We start from the raw sequence: 14,807 nt of genomic DNA on the forward strand, positions 1-14,807 counted from the left end.
CCCGATTATTATACGAAACACAGAGACATAAAGGGCAGCTCCCCTCATGTGGCCTACAAACCAGCCAGCATAAATCACATGAGCTGCAATTGCCTTGTGGGGGTTTCACAACACAAGAGACTGCTGGGACTATATTGTTTCCACTGTGACAGACCATGTGCGGTGGTATGACCTGGAGATAACCAGAAAGCAAAGGCTGCATATGGCATGGGCAGATATGGCCAGCTCCATGTACTCACTTCAGATTGAAGCTGGGGACAAGGTGCTGAATATATGAACACACACAATATTCTTTGCCTGTGCATGACCTCTTTTATATGTTCAACCAAAATATACATTGAAATCAAAACTATGCTCCGCTTTCAGGGTAACCTAAAGTTCAGACCAGCAGCAGCCTAACCCCAGCCTGCGCCTCCCACATGACACACATATACAGCCCAGGATGGCCTGTGTGCAGCGTCCCAGCACAATGAGCGTGCACATTTCAGTACACACAACACAGGGCCGAGCACATACTTGGAACGGGCCCCTCCCTCATATAGGGCTGGGCGGGGACATTCCAGCTCCTTCATGTTCTCCCAGGTGACGTCATTGCGCGTCTCGCCCCTCCCTCGCCTTACGTCACTGCCGCCCTCTCCCTTCTCCACGGAGAGAGGGGCGGGGCTCCTCGGGCGGTGACTGAAGCCTCTGGCAGCCAATGGCGTGGCAGAGGAGCCGCCTGTCCCGGAGAGCTGGGCGCAGGAGGGGGCGGGGACGTTTTGCTTGTGACATGGCGGCGGCTACTAGTACCAGGTGAGTGAGAGCTAGGGCCCCGAGTGGCGTCACTGCTACTCGGGGCTGTAAAGGGGGACATGCACGGTGTACGGAAGGGGGGTGTTTGTGTGTGCTGTCACTGCTGCACTGTGTACATTCTGCTGATTGACAGCGAGCTGTGAGCTGTTTTGTTTTTCGCAGTGCCAGGAAATGTTTGAGTCTCTGCTGGGTATTTGTCTGTGTTCACCATCGGCAAATTTCCCCTCACTTCCTGTCGGGACAGGAAGTGACAGGAAATCTTTGCAATCGGCACACAGACAAAAACACAATGGGGGGGAATGTATCAAGTCTGGAGCAGAGAGAATCTGGAGCTGCTGTGTATGGCAACCAACCAGCTTCCCTCTTCAGTTTGTTCAGTTAAGATTTGAAAATGAAAGAGAGAAGCTGATTGGCTGCCATGGACAACTGCTCCAAAATCGGTCTACTCCAGTTTTGATAAATTCTCCTCAATGTTTGTTTTTCTTGGTCTCTGTGTTTCCTGATCTGGTGACAAGTGTTCCTTCTACTTATCATACAGGAAGTGAGGGTTATCGAGATAGAAATCTGGTCACCTCTCTCCTGCCTATCCAAAAAGAAAAGTTTGGAGATACAGGAAGTCCTGACTTCAGGGCCTGTTGGGGGATTCTTGAAGAATGGAGTAATGAGATGCTGATATATACGGGGGGAATGTATATCAGACTTCCAGTATGAGCCAGTCTAGGTGATGGAACACACCCTCCTCTGGGTCATCCCTCTCCGCCTTTCTCATTACACTCGCCCTCAGCTCATTCAGAGATTTGTTGGGTTTTCTTAAAGTGCCCCAGTCATAAGAGCGCTGTGGGAGCTGCCATTGCTGGACTTCATAACAATGAATGGCACAGCAAGCGTCAGGGCTATTTTCGTGCGTTGTGAACATGCGCACTTTGTGAGCGTTCACATGTCAGCATAAGCCCCCAATTACACTAGAGTAACATCAGAGCTTCAAATACCTTCTTCCAGCTCTTTCTAAACAAATAAAAGCTGAAGGATCAGCATGGCAGCCAGTCAGAAGCCGATAACAGCCTCGATATTGAGGTCATGTGAGTGTAAGGAGAGGCGGAGAGATTATAAATAGAGGTGTGGCTTGTACTTAAGGTGATCACGCGCACACATGGGGTCACACAGAAACAGTCACGTGATTTCTAGAGAGCGTGAATGGCGGAATATCCCCAGCCGGCCATTGTACTCTGACAGCGGTGGCGCCCGCAGCTGCTGGAATACCCGAACAGTGATTGGCAACAGTCACCGTTAAGCTGATAAATTTCCACCTGGCTCCAAAAATCGACTTTTGTAAAGGCGGGTGGTGCCGGCTCGGCCAGCCACAGATCGAACTTCAACCGATTCAGCAGGAAACAAAACCAAAATTTGATCCAATAGGTTATATTGGAGGGTCCATTACAGCGATAGGCAACCTCAGCACTCCAGCTGTGGCAAAATTCTAGTCTCTGATCTTGAACTGCAGGGGTCCCCAGGCCGCAGACCGATACCGGTCCGTGGCCTGTTATGAATTGGGCCGCATCTCCTTCCGGGGCCCTAGTGGGGGGCAAGTGGCCACCTGATTAGAGAGCGGAGCCTGCAGCCTCCAGTGAGACTCTCTGGACCCCTGGTGAGAGCCCGCATTGGCCACCTGAGAGCCCGTCCTGGCCAACCAAGGGCCTGTCCTGGGCACCTGAGAGCAGGAAAACAAGCTCAGGGCTCCCACTGGTTCTGCAATATTTGATTATATAATACAATTTAATAATAATAGAAAGAAAAGTGCCCAATAAATGCTCTTTAATCGTCCCTAAACCATCACCCCCCTCGCCAAACCGCCACCCAACACACTCCCTGGTCCGCGCAAGGGTTAAGTGCTCATTTTTGTCTAGGGTCAAAAATAAAAAAAAGTTCTACTCAGGGTCCCCACACACCTTACGATAATCGCGGGAAATCCCGCGATCGTACGATTATCGTAAGCTGTGTGGAAGCCGTGCGACCTCTACTACTGTAAGGTCGCACAACTTTTAACTTACGAACATGTTTGAAAACCCGCCGAGAATCGTACAAGGTTCGGCGGGTGTGTAGCATGTTCGTAAGATAAAAGCCGGACGGGCCGGTGTGCGCAAGCGCACACTGACCGTTCGGCATTGCGGTCATCAGAAGCCCGCCCCTCAGGGAGCGCGGCTTGCGATCATCGCAAGTACGATCTGCCTGTCCAAGATGGGCAGATCGTACGTTTTTTTTTTAAGTACCTTACAACCATCGCAAGACAAAGGTCTTGCGATGGTTGTAAGGTGTGTGCCCAGCATCACCCGATTCTCACAGGCGGCTTGCTCTCACACTGATCCCTCCACTGCAGTGGTCTGAAGATCCCTGAGTCATCACGTTTTCTATACACAATGGAGGGAAATTATCAAAAGTGGAGCAGACAAAATCTGGAGCAGATTTGCACTGCAACCAATCAGCTTCTCTCATTTTCAAACCTCAACTGAGCAAACTGAAGAGAGATGCTGATTGGTTGCCGTGGACAACTGTGCCAAATTCTGTTTGCTCCAGTTTTGGCAAATTCCCCCTAGTATATGAGGACGTGGATGGACATACCATCGCTGCAGCGGAGGAAGAGACGGGCTTCAGGGACCAGAATAGCAGCCAGCCAGTTCAGAGGTTTGGATAAGTTTTACTTTTTCTTTAAGCACCTGGACAAAAATGAGCACTTAACCCTTGCAGTGCAGGGGGTTGCCTCTCTGCTAGGGTTAAGAACATTTTTGAATCTTGGTGTGTTTTGTGTATTACCACGCCTGTGCAGTAATCCAATGTGAAATTGTTCCTGGAGCTTCCTGTAATGAGGACCAGTCACTGCTGCTCTCTCTTCTTGTGCAGGGTGACTGGTCTTGTCTCCGCCCCCTCCTGTAGTTTTCTGCAGGTGTTCTTTCAATGTTTGTGACTACGTTGGAATGTGTGACTGGTGACGTGGTCACACATTTTAACGTAATCCCGCCCAGTTTTAGTGTGACCGCCCATTAGGTCAAGCATTCCAACGCTTTGTCAGCTGTCCTAGGGCAGATCGGCTCACTGCTTATGTGCAGGAGAACCGATCTGCATTACCTTACCCGCCTGGAGCAGCTGATCGGTCCTCAAATGTCACTTCTATTCGACTTTGTGAGTGCGATCTCACATTCCACCACACTCAGAAAGTCGGATAGAAATGACTTTTAGGGACCAATCTGCTGTTCAAGGCAGATGTAGTAATGCAGATCGATTCTCCTGCACATGCACAGTGAGCTGATCTGCCCTGGAACAGCTGACAAAGCGTTGGGATGCTTGACCTATTGGCGGTCAGACATTCCAACACTGTAAAACTGGGCGGGATTACGTTAAAATGTGTGACCACGTGATCGGTCACCAATTCCAACGTAGTTACAAACTTTGATAGAACACTGGCAGACTGTAGTGGGAGGAGCTTGCTGAGTCCCTCCCACAGCTGTACTCTGCACAGGCTGTGTACAGCACAGTGACGATGTCACTACAACAACTATAAAGGGAAGATGTGGGTTTGTAGAGGCATTTGGTGAATACAATGTGGATTTATAGCCTTTGTGGCTACTGAGGAATATATTTCAATATGATTTTTTTATGCGTTGGGTTCAGCTCTCGTAACATGTAATTATGATCTCATGTATATGGAGATGTGTGTACACTGCACTGTACATTGTGGGTGTTGTAGAGCGCTATATTTATCACCCTGACTCACACATTTGTATAATAATACATTCAAATATATTGAAGCACTTCCTCTTACAAACTAAAGTAGTATGAAACTCTCAAACTTTTTTTCAATGACAACAGATCAAACAAATGTAGATTGGCCAGCAAAACATTTACAGTCATAGAGGGGAATTTATCAAAACTGGAGCAGCCGTACATGGCAACCAATCAACGTCTCTCTTTCATTTTGAAATCTTAGCTGAGTAGAGAGAAGCTGATTGGTTGCCCTTAACAGCTGCTCTAAATTTTGTCTGCTCCAGTTTTGATAAATCACCTCCCCCCCATTATGTTGCTGAATAGCTCCAACTCTCTCAGCTCTGCTTCCCTGAACTTCCTGCCCAGTAAAGGATCACAAGGGACATGTCAGTCTACAGCAATTGCCCAACTACTGGCTTAAGCTGGCCATACACCTATAGATTATCTGCAGATTATCTATTGCCAGATGGAAAAAGTGCAACAGATTCCTCCATCTATGCTAAACTGTGTGGATGGAGGAATCTCCCGCAGGGCCAAGCTTCAGTACCTTGCTTGTCGGCTCCGCTGGCTCTCAAAATACCTGAGCAATGCCTGCATCCAATCAGATTGTTCAGGTATTTTGGGAGCCAGCGGGGCCAACTAGAAAGATACTGAAGCTTGGTCCAGTGGGAGATTCCTCCATCCACACATGGATGTGCGTAGATGGAGGAATCTGTTGCACTTTTTCCATCTGACCACAGACAATCTGTAGGTGTATGGCCAGCTTCAGAGAAGGGAGGAGGAGGGGGGAACAGGGCAGTGTCTTGCCTTGCTGTGTCTGTGTGTTGTTTGTGGAGACACACACAGCTTTCTAATACAAGGGTGGCTCCCATAGGACCACACAAGGGAAAGGAGCCACCCTATAACAGGATATCAGGACCAGTGCTCAGGGGACCAGCTGATGCTGCAGGAAACTAAAACAAACAACAAGGAGCAGCATCCATTGTAAGTGATTTAGGGCCACGGTTCTCAACTGGTGGGTCGTGACCCCATGTTCAGTGGGTCGCCACATGCCTTCCACTGCACTAGGCAAGAGGCTCCTCAGCCTCCCCCCATAGCGAAGCACTGTCAGTTCTCGTGCCGAGCAGACATTAAAAGAGAACTATGGGATAAGTGTTTTTCCCCATAGTTCTATTTAGGGTCATGGGAGGACATATACTAACCTCCTCCTGTGACCCAAAGCTCAGTATATTGCAGGCTATCTTCCGCTATATACTGAGACTGCCGCAGCCGGGACAGATCCCGACAATACTGTCTGGATCCACCCAGCTGCGTGAGTGACAGCTGGCTCTGCCTATCCAGAAGCAGAGCCAGCTGTGCCCGCCCCTCTCCCGTCCGTTCCTGCCGGTCAGTGCTGGAGGATCGGAGGGGGGAATCCCTGTGCGGAGCAGTGACTGACAGTAACCACTCTGCAGGGAGATGATTGGAAAGTGAGCAAGCGACGGTATGTGTTCGCTCACTTCCCGATTTATAGAACCGATGTGTGACAGCTTCTTTGTCACAGGTGATCTCTAACTCTGAGGATGAGTGGAAATCACTTGCCTCATAGTTCTCCTCTAATAATATGCTGCCCGTTGCCAAATGTCAGCGTGAGATGGGATGGGGGTATGGCCCTGAGGGAGCTCCATCCATACGTGCATTGCTTACAACTCCCTCACGTGACTGGAGTGACATCACATTCTGGCTCCCGGCACCTCTACGGGGAGCGCAAGGGAGCTGTACAAGCAATGCACATATGGATGGAGCTCCGAAAACAACTGCGCAACTCTTCCTAAATGCCCAAAAAATGCTATAGGAGCATTGACCGGCATTCAAGGGGTGTTTCAATATACATCAATGGAGGCAATGCCTCCAGAATGCGACATGCACTCTATTTTTTTGACACACAACACAACGCTAACGTCCATGTGTGAACAGAACTGGGCAGCTGCTGTTGCTTTATTCCACATGGGCATTATTAGGCTGCAGAGAGGCATTAAAAATGCTACAATAATGCCTGGTTTTAAAGAGGCCTTACACAGCATCTGAAATAGCTTAACCGCTACCCGTCCAGCTGCTTCCCATCCCGTCGGGCTTCCTGGATGTGGGTGGTCTTTTCAAACGCTCAAGCGGGGAACTACCATTTTTTGAAACAGCCAGCAATGGCTGTTTACATACAAGTGTTCGGGCGGCTGTAGAGCCACCCAAGTGCTTGTATTTTCGATCCCAGGCTCCACTGTGCCCCAGCTTGGCGGCTCTGTGATCGGAGGGAGATCAGCACGTGCTCTCCCTCTGATCTCCTCCCCGTACTCTGAATGCAGGAAGTGATGCTTATTACATCACTTCCACATTCTGCTGTCATTGTCCGGCTAAAGAAGCTGGAGAGAAGTTGGTGAAGCAGATATCTACTTCATCAGCTTCTCCGGCGGTCCCTAGGTGACATTAGGGGTTTTAAAGACCCCTGCTGTCTCCAAAAGAGGACCTGTCACTATATGTGTGCTATCACATAGGGGGATTCGTACGCTTTTCAGCAGGCTTTCTAGCCTGCTTGTAAGAGGAAAGTCGTGCGACCGTACAGTAAATGCGGTCGTACGGTGCCCATACACCTGCCGATTATCGTACGATAATCGGCAGGTGTATGGGCACCTTAAGACTTCAAGAGGAACTTCACCCTTATCTTTAAGATGACAACAAAGGCATCTTAAGGCCTCATTCACACACAAGGCAAGAGCAAAATTGTATATATGCATATATGCGCGTATATACGAGCATATATGCGTGCACTATTTGCAATACCCAATGCATCATTCGTAATAGAAATGTCAATGAACTGTACGTGCGTATATGTGCGCAAACACGCAGAAATACACTGCCCGGACGCATCTCGGTTCTATTCTGTTTTTGCGCTAAGCAAATATACGGTTCCATACGCAGCTATGTGTATGGAGCCATTTATTTGCATATGGTACTATAGGCGCGTATGCACATCACCTTAAATAAAACATACAAGTGTCGCCCTGAGAGAACAAACAAACATGCTAATACTAGTGTCCCATATAAAAATACAAAGAATTATACACGGCAGTGTATATACACATACAGTGTATACAATGGGGGGATTTATCAAAACTGGAGCAGGGAGAATCTGGAGCAGTTGCCCATGGCAACCAATCAGCATCTTTCTTCAGTGTGCTCAGGATAAGATTTGAAAATGAGAGATAGAAGCTGATTGGTTGCAGTGCAAATCTGCTCCAGTTTTGATAAATTCCCCCCCAGTAAATATATAACACTGTGAGGTGCAAACCCCCGGGGTGGAGACAGTCGTCATTCCCGGAAAAGAGACGGGTTATTCAGCGGTTGTTAGGAGAGTCTGACTGCATCAGGGGCGGACTGACAACACATGGGGCCCCCGGGCAATACATGGTTATGGGGCCCCCTTTTGCTCCGCCCATATACAAGCCCCTCCCACAAGTCCCACCTGTATAAACATTCTTGTGCCACAGATCAGGCAGGCACAACGGGTGGGAGGGGGCGTGGTGGCTCCATTCATGTCAATGGCGCTGCAGACATGCCTCCCACCCACACTGGAACATGTGGTACCTCAATGCACTGCGTACCAGTGTGGTGTGATCGCAAAAAATCAGGCATGCACTATTTTTTGTGTGATTGCACTGCACTAAAACACAGTGAGGGGAAATCAAACTGGAGCAGCCGTGCATGGCAACCAATCGGCACCTCTCACTCTTTTTCAAATGTTGAACTGAGGAGAGAAGCTGATTGGTTCCCATGCACAGCTGCACCAGTTTTTACAACCCCCCCCCAGTGCATTGTGGTACCACACGTTCCAGTGTGGGTGGGAGGCATGTTTGCAGTGCCATTGACATGAATGGAACCACCACACCCCCTCCCACCCCAGAACGCAAAAAAAAAGTTGGAAAAATGGCATTGCTGTATAAAGTACTGCTGAGATTTGTAGTGCTCTACAGAGGGTGCCATTCTGCATGGCTGAAATGCAGAATGGGACCTGCTATATAGAACTACAAATACCAGCTGTACTTTATACAGCAATGCCATAAATTGGGCTACAAAAAATAAATAAAAAAAATAGTTTTATTTATTAACTTACTTTCACCTCCTGGCTGTTTCCTGGTGGGGGAGGCTGCAGAAAACCACCCGTGTGTGGTGATGTGTCCCCATTTCAGCGCGCCCGTGTACTGATGGGCTGCCTGATGGGTCCTCACGGGCGAGGCTCAGGGCAGCCCCCTGCAGTGCCTGCAGGCTTTTTTTTTTATTCTCGGCTCCCTCCACAGTTTTCGGCGGCTGACGGGCCCCCTCGTCTCAACTGCATGTTTCAGCTCACTTGTGGCAGCAGTTGATGTATACAACTACATTTTTGTGTTTTGTATGTTTTTTGTTTTTTTTTAATAAAGTCTTTTAAGTAAAACGTGTCACACTACGCGCTGTCTTATGATCTTGTTTGGGAACGTTTAGCCGCATCTGTGGCCATCCTTGAACCCCTTAGGGCTGTGGAAGCCATCTTTGACCATTCTCTTTATGGCCACTCGATGAAGGTGAGCAGTTCTGAAGGGAGGGGCCCCGGTTTTCAATGGAAAACAAGTGGGGACACGTCTGTGTAGCTGGTGTGTCTGGCAGTGTTCTTTACCAGCGTAGATCTGTCAGCTGTATCCGCTGTCTGATAAGTTGGAGTTAGTACTTTTTGGAGTGACTGGGGCACAACACTAAAGTGGTGGACACTTATAGACACTTTGTTACTGTTTTGTTTTTCAGAGGAGCAACAATATTGATATTTTGTATTTTATTATACGCATAGTAATATATTTGGTGGTATTAAAGGAGAACTATGGGGTTAGGGCTTTTCCCCATAGTTCTCAGGGTAACGGGAGGACACAAACTAGCGTCCTCCCGTCACCCTAAGCCGCAGCTGAAGTGGATCCCGACAATTATGTCGGGATCCGCCCACCTGCGTGAGTGACAGCTGGATCTGCCTATCTAGAGGCAGAGCCAGCTGTACCCTCCCCCGTCTGTTCCACCAGTCAGCGCTGGAGGATCGGAGCGGGGAGGAGGGAATCCAGCCCCTCCCCCTGTCATGGCAGAGAGCCGTGACAGGATCGAGAGGTGAGCGAACGCCGGTTAGTGTTCGCTCACCTCCCAATCTACTGAGCTGACCTGTGACAGTCTCATTGTCACAGGTCGGCTAGAACTATGAGGTGAGTGAAAAGCACTCACCTCATAGTTCTCCTTTAAAACATGAATACCTTAATAGTTAAGTTACTTGAATGAATTTTTAAGGTTTAACTCCTGAGTTTAGTGTCACTTTAAGTATAAACATTTGTAATTTAGCTTTACCTTGTTTTAAAGGAGAACTATGAGGCGAGTGAAAATCACTCACCTCATAGTTCTAGCCGACCTGTGACAATAATACTGTCACACGTCGGCTCAATAGATCGGGAAGTGAGCGAACACATACCGTCGCTCGCTCACTTCTTGATCCTTTCCCTGCAGAGAGCCATGACTGTCACTCACGGCTCCCTGCAGGGATTCCCCCGCTCCCGTGTCCGATCCTCCAGCGCTGACTGGCGGAACGGACGGGGAGGGGGCGGGTACAGCTGGCTCTGCTTCTAGATAGGCAGAGCCAGCTGTCACTCAAGCAGCTGGGTGGATCCAGACAGTAATGTCGGGATCTGCTCCGGCTGTGGCGTCTCAGTATTCCGCGAGCTGTAGCTCACGGTACACTGAGCTTTAGGTGACGGGAGGACGCTAGTTTGTGTCCTCCCGTTACCCTTAGGAGAACTATGGGGAAAAGCCCTAACTCCATAGTTCTCCTTTAACTTGCGGTAGAGTGTTTCAGTCACATCACTTTTTTTCTCAGCCAGCTGACAAGCTGTTTTCCTTTTTTTGGATCATTCTGCAAAAGTTCTTCCTGTACTTTACGTAGGCGACAGGTACAACATTCACCTGTTATTAATAGATATTATAATTTGTCTGTGCAAAAAGTCTATTTATGTGTCCTGCCTAACTCAATGCGACTTTTGTGTTTCTCTAGATAGTCCAGAGCGTGGGGCCTAAGGTTAGATGTCCGAATAGCAAGGGTGACAGGGTAAGAACATCCCTTTTTTCTGTGGTTTACAGGATGCTTTTGCATTGAAGTCTATTTTCTATAATCGCGTTTGGCCTCCTGAAAATCCCTTTATGCCAATACTTTGATCACTTGCATGTTCTGCCTACCTTTTTATAGGTTATACTGCAAGCCTTGACGCGTTTGCTTGTTTGAATTATTTATAGAGAACAGTCAGACGTCCAGCAGTCTGAACATTTACTCCAAGTTGACCTGTACTCACCATCAACTTTATAAACTGTTGTCACTTGAATACGCAAATCTTGACTTCTGAAAGGATAGCCACTCCAGGAGTTTCCTGTTGGTCACAGAGACTGCCTGCCATGTTGACAGCTCAGGGGGAAGTTGCAGAAGGCAGGCCAGCTCTCTGTTTTTCTTGCAAAAGTTAAGCTTTGTATATTGGAGTATACTAGGTTTAGCGCTCCTGGAAGATGTGGGAAAGTGAATGTAGGTATGTGAGAGTGCCTGCCTTTCATCCTTGCTTAGAGATTATGAAATGGTAGAGTACAGGTGTATTTTAGTCATTATAAGTATGCATTAGGGATGCATCGATACTAGTATCTGTGCCGATAAGTATTTGGACGAGTACTCGTACTGGCCCAAATGCTCCGATACCGGAACTTCCGGTCAGAGGGAGATCTCCCTCTGACTGGCACTGCTGAGGGAGCATGGAGCTGGCTTCCTTTCCAATCAGGAAGCCAGGCGGTGGGTCATTACCCGGCTTCCTGATTGGCTAGGAAGCCAGCTTCCTAACCATTCAGGAAGCCGGGCGGCATGTAATGAACCACCTCCTGGCTTCCTGATTGGTCAGAAAGCTGGGCTGCCTAGGAACAAGTGAAGCCGGTTCCTAGTCGATCAGAGAGCTGGGAGGTGGATCATGACGTGCCGCCCTGGCTTCCTGATTGGCTAGGAAGCTGGTTTCGCTTGTTGCTAGGCAGCCTGGTTTCCTAACCAATCAGAAAGCTTCCTGATTGGTCAGGCAGCCTCTGAAGCCGGTGTTCTTTCACCAAAACACCGGCTTCACAGGCAATCGGGTGACGGGTCATGATCTGCCGCCCAACTTCCTGATAATTGGGCACAAGGCACCGGTACTCAATACAGAAAAACCGGTATTTGACTACTTAATGTAATAAAATAACTAGGGATGCACCGATACCGATGCTAGTATCGGTGCCGATACCGAGAAGACGCAGCGCCCATCATTCTGATTGGCCGGGAATCTGGCGTCATGCTCCCTCGTCATCTCATGAATCATAATATTAAGAAAGTGACCTTAAAGCATTAGTTTGTATTGCTTTAGCATAAATGTGACCTGTCCCTTTAAGAAAAAGTATCGATAATTGGTATCTGCGAGTACTTGATCAAAAGTATCGGTACTCGTACTCGGTCTTAAAAAAGCGGTATCTGTGCATCCCTAAAAATAACCATCCCTTTTTGTTTCATTATTCCCGCCTCCCCACAAAAACAAAAACAAATCTTGTACTTACATGTCTGGCCCTCCTGCAAGATCTGCTGCTGCAAACTGCTCCTCAAGCCCTTCAGATATTTTGTTTATGCAGAGAAAATTTGATTAATTTGCCCTATAGACAGGCTCGCCATAGGAATAAGGAAAATGTAATTTACTTTGAGGGGCAGGCAGTTTCAGCTGTCTGCATATCAGTTCCCTGGTACTCTGATAGAGTAACTCCATTGGTCACCAGCTCTTTCCTGCTCTTTGCTCTTTGCAGGTAGAGGAAGGTGCTGTATTTAGGCATCTGTTACAGTAACCGTCTGTAGTGTCCCTCAGCAGACAGTCATAATAACGCTTCTTCAATTGCCATTTTTCAGGGCTGGTATGAATATTATTGGGGGCTCCGATAAAAGGAGGGTCACTGTCCTTTTTGGTTACTGACCACTCTTGCCCATTGTTAACATTTGAGGACAGCTGATCCGTGTCAACTGAGGCCCAGCGGTAACATCAGCAGAATGTCTAATGCGTGAGAGACTGAAGCTCTGACATGCCCACTGGCGGCTGCAGTTGCCAATGATAAGCACTTCTTAAGTGCCCACATTGCACTGTGGATTCTACTGGCTCAGTGGCTCTCTGTTTCTTCAAGGGCTGCTAGGAGAAGGTCCGAACTCCAAGTCACAGTGAAGCTGAGTGTGTCTGAATTCTGCAAGTCCACAGGTTACTCAGAGGATGAACTGATTAGATTTAAATGTAGGCACTTTGTTTTTAAATCTTTCTTTTTTTTTTTCATGACAGGTTCCCTTTAAGTTTTTTCTCTTCTTTGATCTTATTGCTGTATGTTCCCTGCTTTCTTCCCTCCCACTTTTCTAGTTCTCTGGGTCTCTCTCTTCCCCATCTGCTGCTGTATTGTTCCACCAAATGGCACAGTAACACTTGCTCTGTCTCTGTGTCTCTGGAACATGCAGCTTGATTGCAAGCAAAAGGCAGTAGGGGAGCAAAGAGAAGGAGAAAGCAGACGGAAAGTGTTTTTTCCAAGGAGAGCACAAAAACCTTCTTGCCTTTCCATCTCTAATTCTCACTTGCTTATTTCCAGCGTTCCAATGAAGCGGACTCATACACCCCCGGTGAACCTGACAAATGGTGCCCTGCGCTCGCTCTCCCAGGAGCTTGGCAAGGGTAGCGCATTGATGTTGTCGGCAGCAGTCCTGGAGCTACCCAGCCCCGAAGTGCGGGGGCAAATGCACCGTGATGGCTACAGGTTGGGGTCACAGAGCGAAGCTCCGGTGTCGGAGAGCAAAACTGGTGGCACCGTCAAAGTCTATCTTCCAAACCAGCAAAGGACAGTGGTGAGTCCATTTTACGGGAATTACTTACTTAACATTTGTCTATTTTAAGAAATTCTTCATTCGGTTGTATTCCTTATTGCAGGGCTGGATAAATGCCAGTGTGCCTCCATAATTACAGCTTCAGTCTAACATTTCCTTTTTTGTTGTAAACAGCATTACATGTTCATTGGCTCCTTAAAGTGCCTGCTTACTCTTGGATTATTGCATCTATCTCAGAATTATTGTCCTAAGGGGATGGAAATTTGTGGAAAAAAATGTCAGTTTTACCCCAAACGACTTCCTCTTAATCTTCATGCCAGGGGGCAAGACCATTGGGAATTCTGCTGCACAATGACCAGCTAGCATGATGGCTTGACCCTTGCAGTGACATTATAGGCCCTTGAGGCTGAACTAACTCCTCAGGCTGCTCTTGCAGTTTTATTACTAAGGCTGAGGGGAATAAATACCCAACAACATGTCAAGGGGCAAGCCCACTCTTCGTTACTGTGCATTCTGTGCGAAGGAAAGTTGACCATCTGGGATTCTGCTGTACTGTGACCAGCCAGCATGATGGCTTGTCCCTTGGATGACATAGGATGTCCTTGAGGCATAATTAGCTCACTCACTAGGCTCCCCTTGCAGTTTTATTACTCAGGCTCATGGGAGATTCTACAAATCTTTGCCTTTGGTGGCTGCAATGTCATCTAGAAGTCAGGCAATCATGCTGGCTAGTCGTCAGGCATCAGGGTCCAGCCCAACTTCAAAATGCACCACTGCCATCTCCGCCATTGCATAGCACATCCAAGTCATTCTCTTAAATAAGACGGTGTATGTACAGGCTTGCGATGCATCATTTCAGTAGCTTGAGGAAAACTGCAATTTTGTTGAGAAAAACAAACCATGAGATGCTATATTCACATCCAGTTGAGATTTTTTTTCTTTTTTTTTTTTCTTCTTTTTTTACAGTGAGAGAATGCGAGAATGCCTATGTGAGAAGTCATCAGACATTCTCTTTTCTCCACAGAAAAAGGAACAAACCTTTCTCTGTGAATGCATCACATCTGTATGTTGGCATGAGAAAAATCCTGGTGGGTTCCAGTGGTACTCAGTTCAATTAAGATATATTTCCCTTAGCAACAAAGGCCTAGATTTTACATCTGGCATGCCTTTTGCAAAGCCGAACTTCTACGTCATCTATTCAAATATTTATGGGTAAACTCTGTCAGTTTTTGGCCCGTGTCGGTGGGCACTGAATTAAAAACTGGGGGGGGGGGGTTGTTGCATTTATCAAAACTGGGGCAGTGCCCCACCACCTTCTACCTTTAATTTT

The 14,807-nt window shown here is 47.8% G+C and overlaps 1 protein-coding gene across 1 annotated transcript in view; it reads left to right on the forward strand.

Annotated features, from left to right (window-relative positions):
* Positions 1–686: 686 nt before the first annotated feature.
* The window catches only part of LOC108795925 (serine/threonine-protein kinase A-Raf-like), a 23,909-nt gene continuing 9,788 nt past the window's right edge, over positions 687–14,807 (forward strand). The window contains exons 1-3 of the mRNA XM_018567259.1: positions 687–792; positions 10,631–10,684; positions 13,246–13,498. Of these exons, the coding sequence (XP_018422761.1) occupies positions 13,253–13,498 (246 nt within the window). The 5' untranslated portion in view covers positions 687–792; positions 10,631–10,684; positions 13,246–13,252. The remainder of the gene's footprint in view (positions 793–10,630; positions 10,685–13,245; positions 13,499–14,807) is intronic.

The sequence above is a fragment of the Nanorana parkeri genome, unplaced genomic scaffold (genome assembly GCF_000935625.1).
Source record: "Nanorana parkeri isolate BGI_ZX_2015 unplaced genomic scaffold, ASM93562v1 scaffold1026, whole genome shotgun sequence".
NCBI lineage: Eukaryota > Metazoa > Chordata > Amphibia > Anura > Dicroglossidae > Nanorana > Nanorana parkeri.